The sequence below is a fragment of the Taurulus bubalis genome (genome assembly GCF_910589615.1).
Source record: "Taurulus bubalis genome assembly, chromosome: 1".
Classification (NCBI taxonomy): domain Eukaryota; kingdom Metazoa; phylum Chordata; class Actinopteri; order Perciformes; family Cottidae; genus Taurulus; species Taurulus bubalis.
This window is the reverse complement of record NC_136589.1, coordinates 17,502,645-17,521,782: the sequence shown is the minus strand read 5'-3', so window position 1 is coordinate 17,521,782 and position 19,138 is coordinate 17,502,645. Positions and strand designations below refer to the sequence as shown.

At 43.2% G+C, this 19,138-nt stretch overlaps 1 protein-coding gene across 1 annotated transcript; it reads left to right on the top strand.

The window, feature by feature from the left end:
• Positions 1–127: 127 nt before the first annotated feature.
• On the top strand, positions 128–18,485 carry esr2b (estrogen receptor 2b; the record flags this gene model as incomplete). Its single annotated transcript, XM_079224009.1, has 9 exons — positions 128–549; positions 1,317–1,516; positions 1,607–1,723; positions 3,953–4,303; positions 6,454–6,592; positions 9,709–9,842; positions 16,654–16,837; positions 17,407–17,697; positions 18,371–18,485. The coding sequence occupies 9 exons, from the start codon at positions 128–130 to the stop codon at positions 18,483–18,485; spliced, it is 1,953 nt and encodes a 650-aa protein (XP_079080135.1).
• Between the last annotated feature and the right edge of the window lie 653 nt (positions 18,486–19,138).

The window sequence follows — 19,138 nt, the reverse complement described above, 5'->3', positions numbered from 1 at the left end:
TTGTGGTTTAAATCTGTATTTAATATTGTTCCTCCCCCTCTACCACAGGACCTGCCATCACTAGAACATGCAATAGAGGAACCATCCGCTCTGTCGTCGTACTGAGAAGAGCAGGTTCCAACCTGACATGGCCTCCTCCCCCCGGCTGGACGTCGACCCGCTGCTGCAGCTGCAGGAGGTGGACTCCAGCAAGACCTCAGAGAGGCCGAGCTCCCGCGTACTGCCGCCCGCCGTATACAGCCCTCCCCTTGGCATGGACGGCCAGACCGTCTGCATCCCCTCCCCGTACACGGACAGTAGCCACGAGTACGGCCACGGTCACGGGCCGCTCGCCTTCTACAGTCCGTCCGTGCTGAGCTACGCCCGGACGCCCGTCATCGATAGCCCGTCGGCTCTGTGCTCCCCGCTGAGCCCATCGGCCTTCTGGCCCTCCGGCGGCCACCCCAACATGCCATCATTGACTCTGCGCTGCCCTCAGCCGCTCGTCTACAGCGAGCCCAGCACACACGCCCCTTGGCTGGAGGCCAAAGCCCACAGCCTGGCCGGCAGGTAGGTTCACTGACGGGCAAAGTATAGCAGTAACTATTTAAGTGATGATACAATTGTTTAGTGAGTGCCAGTTAGTGAGTCTGGGTGGAAAATGGTAGGGAATTGAAAATGCTTCCACCATTACTTATCTGTAAATGGACCTCTAGAAGCTGAGCAGCTTGGCTGCCATAAAACACGCTTTGAGGCAAAAGACATTTTTGGATTGGAGTAGCTTCTTAAAACTTAAAACTGGGCAGTGCAATCTAACTAAGTGTGTGTCGCAGCTTTGCTGCAATCGTCACTGGACTCTGCTGTTGTGTGCCTTTTGACCAATCATATGGTTTAAGTGTTCTTCAGCTAGGATGCCCATTCCATTGGCTGATGGGAAGGTCTGCACTCAGACCAGTGCAGTTGGTTTGTGGACTGATGTTAAGAAGCCTCGAAATTGGATTGTTTGCGACTGATGAGCAGAAGTTACTGTTGATTTAGGATTTAGCTCTTCCTCCGTAGCAATACTTTATATTTATAGTCTTTATCTGTGCTGCTGTAGCAGTTGATAATCACAGGGCCACGGATGATGGATGATGGATATTTAAACGGCCATTCTTTTTCCCGGGTGATGAATGATGTGCAGTTTTCTGGATGCAATTTCCCAGTTGACTGATACGCGGCTGTGAAGACACTTTCAGCCAAAGAGACTAATGGCGGCTGAATGACAGGATAAAATTCCCAAAATGTCAAGTTGTCCTTTTTCCTCACCCCCACATGGTCTGTGTTTCTTCCTGCAGCTCGCCCATCAGCTGTAACAAGCCGCTGGGGAAGAGAACCGGGGAGGGAATGGAAGGCGTGAACTCCTCCTTGTGCTCCTCCGCGGCGGGGAAAGCCGACATGCACTTCTGCGCCGTGTGCCACGACTACGCCTCGGGCTACCACTACGGCGTGTGGTCCTGTGAGGGCTGCAAGGCGTTTTTCAAAAGGAGCATCCAAGGTACGGCGTCTCTCTCTCTGTCCGTCCGTTACTTCACCATCTCCGCTCCCTCTCCTCATCCAGTGATCCTTCTGTCCTCTCTCTCCTCAGGGCACAACGACTACATCTGCCCCGCCACCAATCAGTGCACTATCGACAAGAACCGGCGTAAAAGCTGCCAGGCCTGCCGCCTCCGTAAATGCTACGAAGTAGGCATGATGAAGTGTGGTAGGTACTCGCCTCTTTGACCTTGATGGGGTCCTTTGGATGTGTTGTCATCTTGTAGCTCTGAAACGAGTGCAAAAAACTCACATGGTGGGAAACGTTTAAAAACCAATGCATAATAATTCATCAGGATGAATGCAGAGATGCAGTTGTTGTCTGCTTCTGAGATTGAATAGTTAGGAGACATTTCAGCTATTATTTCTCCAGGGAAATGCAAACAGGCTCTTTATTTTTATTTTTATGGCTGTCTTAAAGTAAAAGGTGAGCTGAGATGAGAAGATGGACATCACTCTCATAAAGCTCACTTACTGGTTTTAATCTCCCCCCCAAAAACATGAAAATCCTCTTGCAGTCGACTAGTTTGACAGATTTCCCCCACTTGAAGACAACTTCTTCCCTCGGCTCTCTACTCCTGGAGGTTGTGGGTTCATACTGTGTTTTTTTTTGTTTTAGGCGAACCAAAACTTTTTCATTCATTTTCTGTATGCCATCTTTATTTACTCTTAAACAGTAACATATTTACTGGTATCTACACAGTGTTCTCTTTATTATAACACCAAAATTATTAAAATAGCCCTTGTGGTTGCAGAGATGTACCTTTTGTAGTTTGGGTATGCAATTTCCGAGCGGAGGCCTAAAAAATAGGTTCGTTTTTAAGGTGGAAACGGGCTTCTGTCGTCCCAGGAGATCGTACGTGGTGGCACACTGGACCACATGGTGGAACACCGGACCACATGGTGAAAGTGAGGCTCATATGAAACCAACGAAACGCAGATGGTGTCGTTATCCTGTAGTTATTAAATTGTGCAATCAACATTTACTTCAAATGATAAGTTAAAGTTAAATAAATGGTCTATTTCCACTTTAAAGATGACTCAAACACTGCAGTTCTTTTCTGGTCTAGCGTGCTGATGTCCAGAGTTTTCGATTTTAAAAGAACCTTTAAATCTCCGTCCTCCTCGTAGATTCGTCTATGTGATTCCAGATAGCGGCCCTTCTGCCCTTGGAAGCGCCAAACTTCGGCGCCATAGATTTCCAGGAAATTCCGGCTATCGCTATTCTGTAGGAAGTGGTCTCTGGCCTTGGGGTTTCTGTGAAGTGTGTCCTATTTTATATCACAACACATCGAGCTGTGTTGATTTACCCTTGGTTTGTTACGGTACAGACTCTTCCAAGTGTTTAAGAAACGTAGTGGATTCAGGTTTTCAGTCTTGTTTTGAAGCCGTTTGTAGCCACTGATATGTGCTATCACTTTTTTTATTTCCTTTTTAATTTGGGGACACATAAACATAGACTGTATGTAAGAAGTGGACAAAGTCGTCATGACATCACCCGTTATATTCTGAAGCCTTGAGTCGCCATCTTGGATTAAGGCCGTCGCCATGTTTTTTTTTTTCACAACCAATAAACACAACCAAGAAGTTACCATATTTGGAATGCGGAGGAGTGAGGCAACATCTGTCAATCACCTTGTAGCCTCGCCCTAAAGCATCCCCTGCTTTATGGTCTGTTTAACTCTAAATGACCATAATTTACTAAATGAACATCATGATGTATTTAAGAAGACTTGAAACTAGAGATTGAGACATAAACTCATGTTTACAATGTTTACTGAGGGAATAAATCAAGAGAGGAGTAGAGTCATTTATATAGACTTCTATACAACCAGAGGAGTCGTCAGGAGAGAGAATGCAGCTTTAACACATGAAACATATACTTCTATACAACCAGAGGAGTCGCCCCTAGTGGTCAGTAGAGAGAACGCAGCTTTAACACATGAAGCATATACTTCTATAAAACCAGAGGAGTTGCCCCCTGGTGGTCAGGAGAGAGAATGCAGCTTTAACACATGAAGCGTATACTTCTATACAACCAGAGGAGTCGCCCCCTGGTGGTCAGGAGAGAGAATGTGGCTTTAACACATGAAGCATGTACTTCTATACAACCAGAGGAGTCGCCCCTGGTGGTCAGGAGAGAGAATGCAGCTTTAACACATGAAGCGTAGACTTCTATACAACCAAAAGAGTTGCCCCCTGGTGGTCAGGAGAGAGAATGCAGCTTTAACACATGAAGCATATACTTCTATACAACCAGAAGAGTCGCCCCCTGGTGGACACTAGATAGAATGCAGCTTTAAGACACTTAAGAACCGGAGGTTGCCACCTCCATATGAAACAATGACACCTTTCATGCATCACATCACGTCATGTCTATTTCTCTCACTGTCTCCAGGTGTAAGGCGTGAGCGCTGCAGCTATCGAGGAGCCCGACACCGTCGCGGAGGACTCCAGTCTCGGGACCCGACAGGCAGGGGTTTGGTCCGGGTGGGGCTGGGTCCTCGGGCCCAGCGGCACCTCCACCTGGAGGCTCCTCTCGCCCCGCTCCCTCAGGCCAACCACGCACACCACTCGTCCATGAGCCCGGAGGAGTTCATCTCCCGCATCATGGAGGCGGAGCCTCCGGAGATCTACCTCATGGAGGACCTGAAGAAGCCCTTCACCCAGGCCAGCATGATGATGTCCCTCACCAACCTGGCAGACAAGGAACTGGTGCTCATGATCAGCTGGGCTAAAAAGATCCCGGGTAAGTGTGTGTGTGTGTGTGTGTGTGTGTGTGTGTGTGTGTGTGTGTGTGTGTGTGTGTGGACATAAATTCTTCCATTTGCGTTGGAATGTTTTGTGGCTCTTTATTTTGTGGCTCTCTATTATTGTTTCTACTTGATAAAACATGTTTTTCTTCTTTAAGCCACGGCACAATGAGAACATGATGATGCAATCTGGATCTTTGTTTTAGAAATATTTATTTGTAAGTGATTATATATCCTCGCATATGTATTGTTTTGATCAAGGTCTTAGTCGCTGTGTAGACTTTACTAAGTGCAAGACGTTTCCAATTTTCATGTAATCAAATGAGAGCGCAACGCTGATTTCAGTGCTTCCTTTCGGTGCCTGAGCCGATTTAAATACTTTTTTACACTACTTTGATGAGTTCGCCCTGGCAGCAGGTAACGCTAGCCTATCGCCATCAACCTTTTAACAGAGAAAATGCCGAACGGTAAACGGTCAAAAGTGGGGCTGTATTTCGCAAAAAAAGATTCGAACAACGCGACGTGCGGCCAATGCAACAAAACAACATCTAAACTCCCTGCTAGAAACATCTGTTTCCCTGATGGAGGTCAACGTCGGTGCGGAGAAACTGCAGCTGACCGGTGTTACGGATTAACAGGCCTTTGGGCCGAAAGGCGTCTGATGTAGTCGTCGTTACGGCAGATGTTGAGACTAGCAAGAGAACACGTAGCTGTCCTTGTGAATGCCGTATTGTTTAATTCTGCAATTCAATGTCAAACCATCCATCCATCCATTTTCAGCCGCTTATTCGGGGTCGGGTCGCGGTGGCAGCAGGTACAGCAGGCCGACCCAGGCTTCTCTCTCTCTCGAAGAAAAAAAAGATAGATATACGTTAAATTTACGGGATTCAAACTCATATCATTGGGTGGAAAAAGATCTGAGGTCAGTGGCATTATCAATATGCCACGATAGACATAGTGTTGTAGGTTTACAATCAAATGATGTACAACAGTCAGCAGTCGCATTTAAAAGGCAGAGAGCAACCAGATCAACTTGTGACCAACTGCCGACTACCATGGAGCATGTTGACGTTAACTGCTCCGCAGTTTACAATATCGCTGGTTTCTCCAACAAATAGACAGCTGTTTAAAATCAGACCATTCAAAACGTCTTCGTGGCATATTGATAATGCCACTGACCTTTTTTTCTTCTTCTTTTTCCTGTACTACAGAGTTATTTTATATGACACATGTTTGCACAAAACAGACTCTAAAGTCAATTATGTGTTATTTTTACCAACTTTATTTCAAAGGAAGGGCAATTTGCTGACTTCCTGTTTCAACACATAAACAACAAGAGACGTTTCCACTCGCGTGGATACTTTCCCTGAAAAGATTCAACAACGTCTAGTCCGGTATGTTTTAACCAGAGACTTTATACAAGAAGGTTAGACATTGAACTGCAGAATTAAACAATACGGCATTCAGGAGGACAGCTACGTGTTCTCTTGCTATTCTCAACATCTGCCGTAACGACGACAACAATAGACGCTTTTGGATGAAAGTCGCCAGTTAACATGGTCGCCTGTTAATCCGCAACACCGGCATGAACATCAGCTGGGAGCTCTGCAGGAGAAACGCTTCAAGCCGTGACACAAAGGGAGATTATTAGGAGACGTGTTTGTTCCTCGGTGCATTTGGTGTTTGACGAACTCAAGAGCAGCTCTGTCTGGTTCAGAAAAGCTTTCCCAGTTGATAGTAATGATGACGTGTAGTCCAGTAAAGCAGCAGAGTTTGTAGAATCCAACCGTTTCTGAGTGGGGTCCTGTTGCATCAGTGTCTGCTTGTGTCTGTTTTTTTTTTAAATATATTGTTCATAGTTTGAAGTTAAAAGGTTTGAGGCTGTAGTTTGAATTCAAGGGTTTTGTATTTATTTATATTTATAGTATACTTTAAACAGTTAATATATTGTTCAATTTGAAGAAAAAAATTGCCTTGGCAATAAAAAAAAGCCTTTCTTTTATGTCGTCAATCGTCATTTGTGTGTGTTTTTTTCTTTTTAAGTATACTTAATACCCACCGATACTTAATACCCATCCCTACGGATATGGATATGAAGGTTATGTTTAATCTTGGTCCTTTCTTCTTCTGTGGTGTTCTTCTTCAGGCTTCGTAGAGCTCAGTCTAGCGGACCAGATCCACCTGCTGAAGTGCTGCTGGCTGGAGATCCTCATGCTGGGCCTGATTTGGAGGTCGGTGGACCATCCCGGAAAACTCATCTTCTCTCCGGACTTCAAGCTCAACAGGTGAGCGGGCTAGGAGCCGTTTACACGTCCTCACACACGTCCTCACACACGTCCTCACACACGTCCTCACACACGTCCTCACATACGTCCTCACATACGTCATTATGTACGTCCTCATATATGTCATTACATAAGTCATTATATATACGTCATTATGTAAGTCATTATATAAGTCATTATATAAGTAATTATATAAGTCATTATATGTCCTTACATACGTCATCACATACCTCATCATACACGACGCATATGATGAGGTATGTTATGACACAGCCTCGTGCACAAGTAGCTGATATGTTATCCAGCTTTTTATGAATTTGCTGTGCAGGTTGAATTGTTTTGTTGTTAATTTGGTTACAGAGAGTTTTAGTGTTTCAAATGAATGTGCAGTAAAAGCACAATGTTTTACTTGATTTCTGGCTTAATGTCATCGTCTCACTAATGCATATACATTGTGAAACACAACATATAAAGTTATTCTTCTCTCCAGTGAGCGGCCTCGCTGTGAGGGGACAGCTAGCATTGCATATTGCCCACCAGAGCAGTTGGCCACTGAAATAAATAAAAGTATGGGGGGGTTGCATTCCAATGGGAAACGGTGAGACTAGAAAAAGGAGCTGAATTTTTCACCTAAAATGTACTTTTATATCTAAACGTGACGAAATAACTTTGTGGCATTCACGTAATTAACCCTTGAATGTAAGTTATTGTTATTTCACTTGCCTTGCTTTTATAAAATAAAATACATTCTCACAAAGATGGCTCATCAATACTGTTTCTTATTCAAAGTATTTCAGCATGTTGCTTTCCAGGAAAGCTTTTATTGTGAAACATCAGCAAGTAGAATCCACTACAAAGTACATGAGTAGTATCAAAAGTCTTTTCTACAGTTTTGAGGTACTTAAGTATTGCTTAACTTTCTACTTCTTCACTGTTTCAAAGGGAACTTTTTGACACCGAGATTTCACAAAATGTTTGGTCATGGACATTTGGTTTAAAGTCATGGAAAGGTCATGGAAATCCATTGGTCAAAATGAAGCCTGAAAGGCTCGGTTCTCTCTCCACTTGATAAATGAAAGGCTTCTATTATTTATTATTTTCTACAGAGTCATCTTAAACCCAAATTGTTGCATTGTTGCAACAAGCTGTTACTGTTGAGTAACAAGCTGCATGAAGACCTTGAAGTGGGGCCGATATCAGCAGCTCTCGCTGCAGATGTATCTCCCTTCTTCTGCAGGCGGCTCGTTTTTTGTGCCAAAAGCTGTTTTATCGCTCACCGTGTTCCCGTCCGCGCTGACCTTCAACTTCAGCCAGACAACGGTTGCCTTTTTCTTGGCACTCGGCTCTCCCTCTGTGTTCACGGTAAACAGCCGTAATTAACCCTCAGCTTGGATCTCCCTCTGAACCCGAGTACACTTCCTTGAGCAGCAGCCGCTAACGAAACGTTAAAACAATATTAAGTCTCTGGGGCTCAAAGTGCAGTGGAGCGACGACTCAAGCTGCTGATTCATTTTGCAGGAAGGTGATGCACAAACACAGTGAAACACTTTATGTGTGTGTGTGGTTGCTTTTACTGGGAGAGTGGAAGGTTTTATATGTATAACAACGTGTTATTTGTTAGGTAAATTTCTGGTATCCTATAGTTTTTTCTTCTTTTCTTTTTTCTTTACAAATCCACCAGAAAGACTTCCTGTCGGGGCCTCCTCTCCGCTCCGAGCCCGTTGGTTCCTGCTGAAGATGTGACTCTTTAAATATCTTCTTAAATAAAGGCCAACTACTACCTGCAATGCTGGACTTAGTAGTTTTTAGCTAACGTTCCCTCAAACTGGATGAAAAAGTGCATTTGTTAGGGACTATTTTCAGTCGCGGATTAATCCACATTTGGCGTGCGGGTGTGTGTGGCTTGTTGATGTCATTTTAATAGTTTGTGGACCACAAGGAGATCTATCAGGCTTTTGCATGAACAATAAATGGAGTGATCCTGATAGTGCAGAGAGCAGAACACAGAGTGAGATAATAAGAATAAATGTATTTGAGGACAATAGAAGGTCTTTCTTCTAAAATGTTTGACCTTTCTTTCCCCAACTGCCACGGGAACTATCACCACCGGCTTAGGTTGACCTTGACGTGTTCTCATAACACGCCTCGGTGTCCTCTGTGGAGACATACTGGATGCTAATCCATTCTCTGGCTCCTCGAGAGGCTGTCGTCGTAGCCAATCAACATGTAGGAAGCAGCTTTGGGAACCGGTTTGACGAGGCTCCAATTCGCCGCATATATTTGCATCGCAGGTTGTGATCCAGAGCCTCAGAGTCTGTTTTGCATCTTTTGTTCAACCATCAAAATAATAAATAATAAACAGCAGCAAAGCAAAGCTCTGACGTCAGGTCGCTTTTCTCTCTGTGCAAACTTAATGGTGTGTTACACAGCTGCCAATCAGGAAGTTGTAGAGTACCGGGTACATTTCAAGTGTTTTTATTCTAGTGCCAACATGAAAGCCTTGCTGTGGTAACTATGAATATTATCAGATGAGTAAAGAGGAGATGTTATGAAGACTTGAGTTTGGTGATTTGGCCGTCGCAAAGTATGACTATTTTTTGCAACTTATTTTTTACCACCAGTGAACAGGAAATGACCATATTAGGACTAAGGAGGAGTGACGTAGAGACACCGTATACGTCTGTGTCGACCTGTCAATCACCTCGTAGCCCTGCCCATAAAGCATCCCCTAATGTATTGTCTGTTTGACTCTACATTACCATAATTTACTAAATGAACATCATGCTATATTGAAGAAGACTTGAAACTAGAGATTGACATAAACTCATGTTTACAATGTTTACTGAGGGAATAAATTAAGAGAGAAGTAATTTTCTATAGACTTCTATACAACCAGAGGAGTCGCTCCCCCGTGTTGGTCAGAAGAGAGAATGCAGCTTTAACACATGAAGCATCGGCTTCACTCGTCAGAACCGGAGGTTGCTGCCTCCTAAATACTCAAACAGTATACCCTGGTTTTCAGCTAAAAAGGTGTTTTAGGGATCTAGTTATTCTTCCCCTCCATGATGTTCTCCTCCTCTTTTCCTTTTCCTCTCACCATCTCTCTGTGTCTGTAGGGAGGAGGGACAGTGTGTGGAGGGCATAATGGAGATTTTTGACATGCTGCTGGCCGCCACTTCCCGGTTCCGTGAGCTGAAGCTTCAGAGGGAGGAGTACGTCTGTCTCAAGGCCATGATCCTCCTCAACTCCAGTGAGTTCTGCTGACGCAGCTTTTATTCCTCTCTGCTGACGGGTGAGTTAGTTTGCAGCAAGCGACAAATCCTGTCGATCCTGTCCAGTCGATGCATTGGGTTCTCGCGTAACCCGGATAAGTTTGTGCCTCTGCTTGGTTGTGGTTACTTCCACTATGATCTGGAACTAGGTGGGTCAAAGACACCCGTCTCATATCTGATGAGGAAACAAATCTGACCAGAGCAAAATAAAACACCATTATTTAGGATCAAGTGGTTTCTTATCTGGCAGCCAAAACCTTTATGTATATAATATGTCTATTGCCACTTGAATGAAACTTATACAGACATGAAAATCCCTCACCTTTCGGTGAAATTCGCCGTTTTGAAACCAAAATATGTCATCCACGTGAATCACATAGATCCGAAGAGTTTTTGTTTGGGGGGGGGGGTCAACTGTCTGCCGTTTCTGAGATTGGAGTGGGACACGGAAAAAAAACTGAGGTCGTGATCATATTAGCAATAGAAGATCTTTGACGTGTCGAGTCTTGGCCAATCAGCGTTAAGATGTCTACAGCGGCTTCATTTCCCTCCCACCAGTTTAATAATAGCAAGCTAGTCAGCTAGCTAACACGTTCGCAAACGTTGTTGGAGAGACAGCGAGTGAGATTACTGGCAGCGGAGAGTCCGTGGCAGCGTGTGACGTTAGTCAGGAGCAGGAGAGTCAGCGGCACTGCAGTTCTACCTACTGACACCTCACTACATTTAAGGAGAGGACAATGGAGATTTTATCAAACTTTTATTTTAATAAAAAAAACGAAATGAGTTTCCTCCGTAGGGTGGCCGGGTTTATATTTAAGGGTTTAAGATCTACGTGTAGGAAAAAGTGTATCCTCTAGTTAATTATAATTCTAGACTAACAGTGACGTCTCCTCAAAGTAAAGTGGTATAACAGTATGACATAATATGGTCAAATAAAAAGGCTTGTACATTATACATATTATGGCATATAAGTGTAATATTATGAAGTGAAATGTAGTAGTAGCAAAACAATATTCAGTATAGTACAGCAGTATTGCATATTGTAAGTATTAAGTCTACAAAATATATATACACACACACTACCGTTCAAAAGTTTGGGGTCACTTAGAAATGTCCTTATTTTTCAGAGAAAAGCACTGTTTTTTTCAATGAAGATAACATTAAATTAATCAGTAATACACTATGCATTGTTAATGTGGTAAATGACTATTCTGGGTGAAAACGTCTGGTTTTTAATGAAATATCTACATAGGTGTATAGAGGCCTATTTCCAGCAACTATCACCCAGTGTTCTAATGGTACATTGTGTTTGCTCATCGCATAGAAGACTAATGGAGGATTAGAAAACCCTTGTGAAATTATGTTATTAAATTATATTATATTATATATTTAATTATAATTAAAATTATATTAAAACAGTTATGCTGGTGAGAGAAGCTTTACAACTGGCTTTCCTATGTATAGCATCACATGTGTGGGTTCCATTATACTCTCAAAATGGCCAGAAAAAGAGAACTTTCATGTGAAACTCGCCAGTCTGTTCTTGTTCTTAGAGATGAAGACTATTCCATGAGAGAAATTGCTAAACATTTGTCTGGGTGACCCCAAAATTTTGAACGGTAGTGTATGTGTGTGTATGTATATATATATATATATATATATATATATATATATATATACACTTGGGTATTGACAAAAGAAGAATTAAAACCCATAATGATCATAGTTTGTCAGCTTCGGCAATGACTCGCCCGTCACTATATATATATATATATATATATATATATATATATATATATATATATATATATATATATTGATATACTTGTGTGTATTTATACATATATATATATATATATATATATAAAAATGATATATATATTTGTGCATATTTATTTATATATATATATTTGTGTATATGTATATAATATATATATATATATATATATATATATATATATATATATATATGGAGCACGTGGCCTATATATATATATATATATATATATATATATATATATATATATATATATATATATATATATATATATATATATATATATATATATATATATAGGCCACGTGCTCCAGAGTTGCACATCTTCATTAATAAACGTGCGACCCTCACACAGAAGTTGCAATGTCAGAACTGTCCGCTTGTTCATTCTCTATAGATAGAGAAGCGTTTGGATGGGCTGACCTCTGAAGATAGGCTTTATTGCAGTGCGGCTTTTTGTTTTTTAAAACCTTTCAAGTGTTCCAAGCGCTCACCATATCCTCGCCCAGTCGGCCAATTGAGCTCTCGCCCAGTCGACCCCTCACACACCAGCCGATCTCGTGGAGGTGATCGACCTTTCCGCAGAGTTTAACTCGGTTCTACGGCAGATGCTCGCTCTCTGCCAGACTCTGTTCTCTCTGTTGACTCTGCTCCATGCAGCTGGCCTTAGGAGAAGAACAAAAAAAGAAAAAGAGAACAAATTGCGAAAGAAGTGAAATCGAGTCTGAAAACGTCAAAGGGAACAGGGAGGGATTCTAAGATTTATGTATTTGGACAGATGGAGGCCGTGGCTCGGTCCTGGTCCCGGTGGGTGGACGGGTGATCTACAGCTTCCCCGTCTTCTTCATCTGGAATGTCCATCACAGTGTCATTTGGCGTCCCCGATGAGCCAGATGTTTACGAGTAGCGGTCGCTGTTGGATTAAAGACACTCCAACCGTAAACTTGTAATTTAGTTTTTGTTTGTGTGTAAACGTCTCGACTTGCGATTGTTACACGGGTTGTGTTGCGGTGCCACATGAAAGCTTATTGGGTTTCCATCGTTGTTACAACTCCGAGGCTGCAGCATCGAAAAGTCATAAATACACACATTTATTTAACGGGTAATGTTAATTAAGTCAGGGCGGCTGTGGCTCATGTAGAGTGGTCGTCCTACAAGGTAGCCGTTCGATGCCTGGTCTTTGATCCAAAGTTTGCACGTTGAAGTGTCCTTGAGCAAGGCACTGAATCCAAGTTGCTCACCTTCTGCTCCTAAATTGCTACGGATGGGTTAAAAATGCGGAGAAATATGTAATATATACAAATATAAAATGTAAATATGTAATATGCCAAACGTAATAAAGTGTAAGTAATTTGCGATGTCGCCATGTGTGGAAACAGAGAAGAGACTTTAAAGCTTTACGATCAACATCCAGAAAGACGGAGGAGAGACAGCTAACGGAACACTGACCCCTGGTCAAGGGAGGGGTACTGCCACAGTCTATGCATGAACAATGGCGGCACCATTTAAACGTTTGTGTTTTAAGCGACACAAACGTTATATTATATGCAGAGACATTTAACACTATTTAAATAAATTGTGACAGTTTTGAAGGATGGCATCGCTAAAGTGATGAGGACGGACCTCATCCTGGAAAAAGAACCCTGCAGAGAAAATCCTGTGTTCTTATTCACCTTTCGCTCGATCTGGTCCGTTTCTACTGAAGTCTGAACTCTGGCATCTCGACCAATAAGTCACGCTTTCTGTCCTCCAGCACAAGAAACTCAAACAACAAGAGTCTGTTTGTTGCTTGGTCCAGTCCTGAAAGTCAGATACCTCAACGGTTTTGCCGAAGCCTTTTGGTTTGGCTATCGCCGATCTCCAGTGGACGATAGCTGAACTCTGGCTCTGCTCTATCGGGCCAACGCTTCCCTTGGATCGGCGCTTCAGAGGCATATCAAAAACAAACGATTCAAGATCGTTTTTTGTGTTTTGTGGACTCTGGAGGACAAACCATCCTGAGCTCACGTTCAGGCTAAAATGTCAACGTTATCTCATCATTTAAAATGGCATTTTTTAAAGCATTTATAGGGGCGTTTATTGAGCAGTGTTGGCATTTTAAACTCTATACCGGTTGATTTCCGTACGGTATGGATTTGTCATATACCGTCATACTCACTTCACTCATGGTTTGAAAGAAATGACATCGCCAAAATGTATGCTGGGTAAAGCCCGCCCACACAGGAAGACTCTTCTTGAGCAGGAAGAAGTCTCTTCCTATGCGGCTGAGTGGGCGGGTTTACTTAGCATGCATTTTGGCGATGTCATTTCTTTCAAACCATGAGTCAACTTCTATCCGTGAGACGTAAGTAGCCCAGACCGCTGTACACGCAGCTGTAACTATAAACATTAAATGTTGCTGCCTGCCGAAGAATGACAATTACGAAGAATGACAATTATGGCTGCGCATGCACCACTAATATGAATGAACTACATTCCGCATGGTCCTAAATCCCTCCATGTTCAATTCAGTTTATTTTATATAGCCCAACAATACAAATACAAGTTTGCCTCGGAGGGCTTTACAATCTGTACACATGACATCCCTATCCCGGAACCTCACATCGGATCAGGAAAAACTCCACCAATAAAGATAGTAAAAACCCTTTCACAGGGAAAAAAAGGGGAAGAAACCTGAGGGAGAGCAACAGAGGAGGATCCCTCTCCCCGGATGGACAGAAGCAATAGATGTCATGTGGCCAGAATGAATAACGTAACGGAGTTACAGCACATTCAATGAATGTGACAGAATTTATTCATATAATGAGTAGTAGGCATGGTCCATGATCCAGATGGCCACGATCCATTAAGCAGAAGGAGGTAGAGAGGAGGGGCATCCCAGGGGCAGTGGGAGGAGAAAGCAGGGCCATGGCAGCTGGCAGGCCTGGTTCCAGACCGGTTCCATCAGCAGGTTCCAGGCAGCCACGAATCCATGGAAAAAGAAAGTAGAGTTAGTAATATGCATTGAAGAGACAATCATTCATCCAGAAAGAGAGAAAGAAGAGGAGAGGAGGAGAGGAGGAGCGAATGAGGAAGAGAAGGAAAGGAGGAGCTCAGTGTATCCTAAGATGTCCCCCAGCAGTCTAGGCCTATAGCAGCATATCTAGGGGCTGGACCAGGGCAAACCTGAGCCAGCCCTAACTATAAGCCTGAAACAGCCCTAACTATAAGCGCCATCAAAGAGGAAAGTCTTAAGTCTACACTTAAATGAGGTGACCGTGCCTGCCCCCCGTACTGAAAGTGGAAGCTGATTCCACAGAAGAGGAGCCCGATAACTGAAAGCTCTAGCCCCCAACCTACTTTTTTACACTCTGGGAACCACAACTAACCCTGCATTCAGTGAGCGTAATGCTCTCGTGGGGTAATATGGCACTATAAGGTCCTTAAGATATGATGGTGCATCACCAGTTAACGCTTTGTAGGTAAGGAGAAGGATTTTAAACATGATTCTCGATCTTACAGGAAGCCAGTGGAGAACAGCTAGTACAGGAGTAATGTGATCTCTCTTCCGCGTCCTCGTTAGTACTCAAGCTGCAGCATTCTGGATCAGTTGGAGAGATCCAAGGGATTTACCGGAGCAGCCTGATAATACGGAGTTACAGTAATCCAGTCTTGAGGTAACACATGCGTGAATCAATGTTTCTGCATCGCATTGAGTTTAGCTTCCTAACACAACCTATGTACCAACATACATACAGCTGCTGGCCAGTGCGAGTGAGTGGTGAATAACGATGGCGGCGGTCCTTTTCGGCGTCAATAAATGAATGTGTTTATTCGGAAAAAAATACCGTGATATACCATGAAACCATTACGTTTTCTATTACATGTAATTACGCCCCGGGCGAGACCCCCGCCGGGATTTTTCTTATAAACTTACATTTCTCAATTGCACAAATCCTTCACTAGAACATTTGAATAACACACTGAAGAGAATCAATGCACACAATTCTGCATAAAAGTGCCAAATATATATATATATATATACAATCAGATATAGAAAAAAATGAACAAGAGCAGAGATACAATAATATAAAATATTAAGAATTATATACAAATACAATATAGAATAAATAAACACACATGTAAAAACACACTAAAGAAAATCTAATTATTACACTATTGCACTAAGAACAGAAAACACAAACCAAAACTGAAACTAAAACTTAACCTTTCTGGCCTTCCTTGATGCAAAATCATCAATAATGTCATCATATGAAATCTACTGACTTAAGCCCACTAATTACATTAGAGCAGCGGTCCCCAACCCCCGGGCCGTGGGTCCTTTGGTACCGGGCCGCAGAGAAAGAATTTATAAAGAAAAAAAGAAGAAAAAAAAGTCGCAAAAATGTTTTATTTTGAAAAAAGACCGGATACATCCTTCTGTGCGTAGCCTCAAAGTAACCTCTTAACACATGTCAAGAGGTTCCGTGATACGTTACCCCAAAAGTGAAACATAAAAGTCCGTTACAAATCGGTGTTCTGGATTAAAATCAAGGCAGAGTTACTGAGATCGCCAAAAAAGCTCTGAAACCCTGCCTCCATTTCAACATCCTGTCTTTGTGAAGCGGGTTTTAATGAAGTTACAGAGTGCACATAAAGGTTTAAGTTACGGAGTACAGTCAGTAGACTGGGCATAAACACACATCGGGGCTCGGTCTTTTTCTCCCGTCACCCCGAGATGGGACCGGCTCGTAGCAGAGAAACAAGCTCAGGGCTCCAAGCAGGGTCACCTGCAGCTGCAGGGGGCGCCAATTTGCCAATTCCCCACACAGTGATATGATAGATAATGGAAAACCGCTTCGCGGCCCAGATGATATTTTTTTAAGTGGTCGTGCCGCCCCCCACGTGACATGCCCGGTTCACCCGTTCCCAAAACCGCCCCTGCCTACACACAACTGATGATGTACAAAGATAAATGAAAGGTCCATACTAGTCTCCTGGAATAGAAATGAGGAATGCTCCGTGTGTTGCAGATCTGTGTACGAGCTCCCCTCAGACGGCCGAGGAGCTGGAGAGCAGGAACAAGCTGCTGCGTCTGCTGGACTCTGTGATCGATGCTCTAGTCTGGGCCATTTCCAAGCTGGGCCTGTCTCACCAGCAGCAGACGCTTCGCCTGGGACACCTCACCATGCTGCTCTCCCACATCCGCCACGTCAGGTACAGCCAGCAGGCGGCAGGAAACCGTGCAAACCGCACGGAGGAGGGAATCGAGAAAGCAGACAGAGGCTTTTATTAATCGGCGGCCAACGTTATGTCTGTCTTTGGGATTAGCACGCTCCCACAACATATATTCCTACATTAATGCTCAACCAGCATGAATACCAGCAAAGAATACTTGGCCTGAAACGATTGGAGGATCTTTAGGTAAAGACTTTTTAAGAAAGCAATAAACCCGTCCTTGTTTTATAATGATAAAGTTGATAAAGCTCTCAATCGAGGATGATAAAGCTCTCAATCCATCCCAAAACCACACTAGCATAAAAATAATGAACATAGTAACAAAGTAACAATATGTCAAGTTAATAAATTCAATCAAAAGCCAGAAGTAGATTCGAGATTAACGAACAAATAAGTCTAGAAGTTGTGGAAGGACTCGGTCCGAATGAGTTCTAGGCTGAATGATGCTGCAGAGCAATCTGCTTCTTGTGTGCGAGCCACTTCCTGTCACATCATCTGTATTGTACTAAAGTGAATCCAAATGCTTGAACTTCCGCTTCCCTCCGCAGCAACAAAGGCATGGACCACCTCTCCACAATGAAGCGGAAGAACGTGGTGCTGGTGTACGACCTCCTGCTGGAGATGCTGGACGCCAACATGACCGGCAGCGGCAGTCAGCCGTCGTCCTCACCGAGCTCTTACTCTGACCAGAACCAGTACGCCCAGACCCCGTCCCACCAGCAGCCGGCTGCCGACGGCCCGCGGGGACCCCTCGAGGACCCGGTCCTGCTGGACGGACACCTGCAGGCTCCACCCCTCCAGTCGTCCAGTTTAGTGGTGTCTCACATGGACGGCAATGAGTAAGTTACTGCCATTGTACGTTTTCATTGTACTTGATTTGAAATGGAATATGGAGATGATTTTATAGAAGTGTCGTCCGATCTGACGTTACCGTTTGAATACATCTTATTGAAAAGACGACTGTAACCACGGCCTTTGTGAAGAGAAGAAGAGTTTTAGTTTGAGGTAAAAACTCATTAGTACGAATTTTGGGGATTTTCATGCTTTCGGATCAGTTAAAGAATGATGGAAAAGAAAGTAGAGGGTAAAGAAAGGAGGGAGGATAGAATGAAGGAAATAAGGAGAGTACTATGGCAAGGGAGGAAAAGAGGGAATGAAGGAAAGCCAAAAGAAAAGAAGGGAATGCGGGAAAGAATTGTGGGGAAAGAGGGAGAAGGAAAAGGGAAGAAGAGCAGATGAGAAGAAAAGTAGCAAGGAAATAAATTAAGACGAATAAAAGGAGGTAGGAATAAAGGAAGGATAGAAAAAGATGATGGTATAGAGGAAGGAAAGGAATGAAGGCTAATAAGGACAGGAGGAAAAGAACATAAGAAAAAATTAGGTTGGAAGGAAAAGAAAGGAAAGATGGAATGAAAGCAAATAATATTGAAAATATTTGGCGAAAAACGTTGTTGATGAAAAGAAGTCAAACTGGTTCCCAATGAATCATAACTGTGACAACTTCCCTCCCAGTTACATCCACCCAGAGCCATGGTCACAACACGCCGGGGACAACTGTCCATCGGTGCAACCGACAGATTACATCTTCGCCAACCGAGGGGTCATGGAAACGACCTTAGAGGGGTGACGGGCTGAAAGAGACTAACTGGGACTGAACCTTTAATGCCCCTCCTCCAAAGATGGCGAGAAGGAAACAACTAAAAAGGATTAAAAAACAAACGGAAAGTACTGTTGTGAGGTATTTTTTTTCCTCTACTGTTGATGTGTTTTTAGTCTTAAAAAAAAAAAATATATATACATATTTTGATCGAATGTATATTTTGTGTGCGTAAATATTTCCTGTGAATGTGCACTATCCGGTCACTGAACCTCTGCCGGTCAGTGAGCTCTTTTTTGATATACAGCATTTGTATCTCTCTTTTTCACCTCGGTGTAAACATCCAGAACAAGCCGGCTACGAGTTACAGGACGGTGCATGTGGTCAACGCTCACACACGTTTCCATAAAGGTTGTTAGTCGTATCGCAAAAAAAGAAAAAAGGGCATTGCTTTCTATCACACTGATGTTCTTCTCTTCTCTTCTATACATGTACTTTGGTATTTTAATCGGCGCCTGTTCATCCAGGTGTTTTTTTTCTACTCTCTTTGTACAAAACTACAAGTTTCCATCACGAAGCAGCAGGTTGTGGCGAGTGGCACGGACCGGGTCCCAAAACCTCACAAAATAACCCCAATTTAACTCCATGCACGCTAAACAGCTAAGCTCTTAAAAGTTATGCCA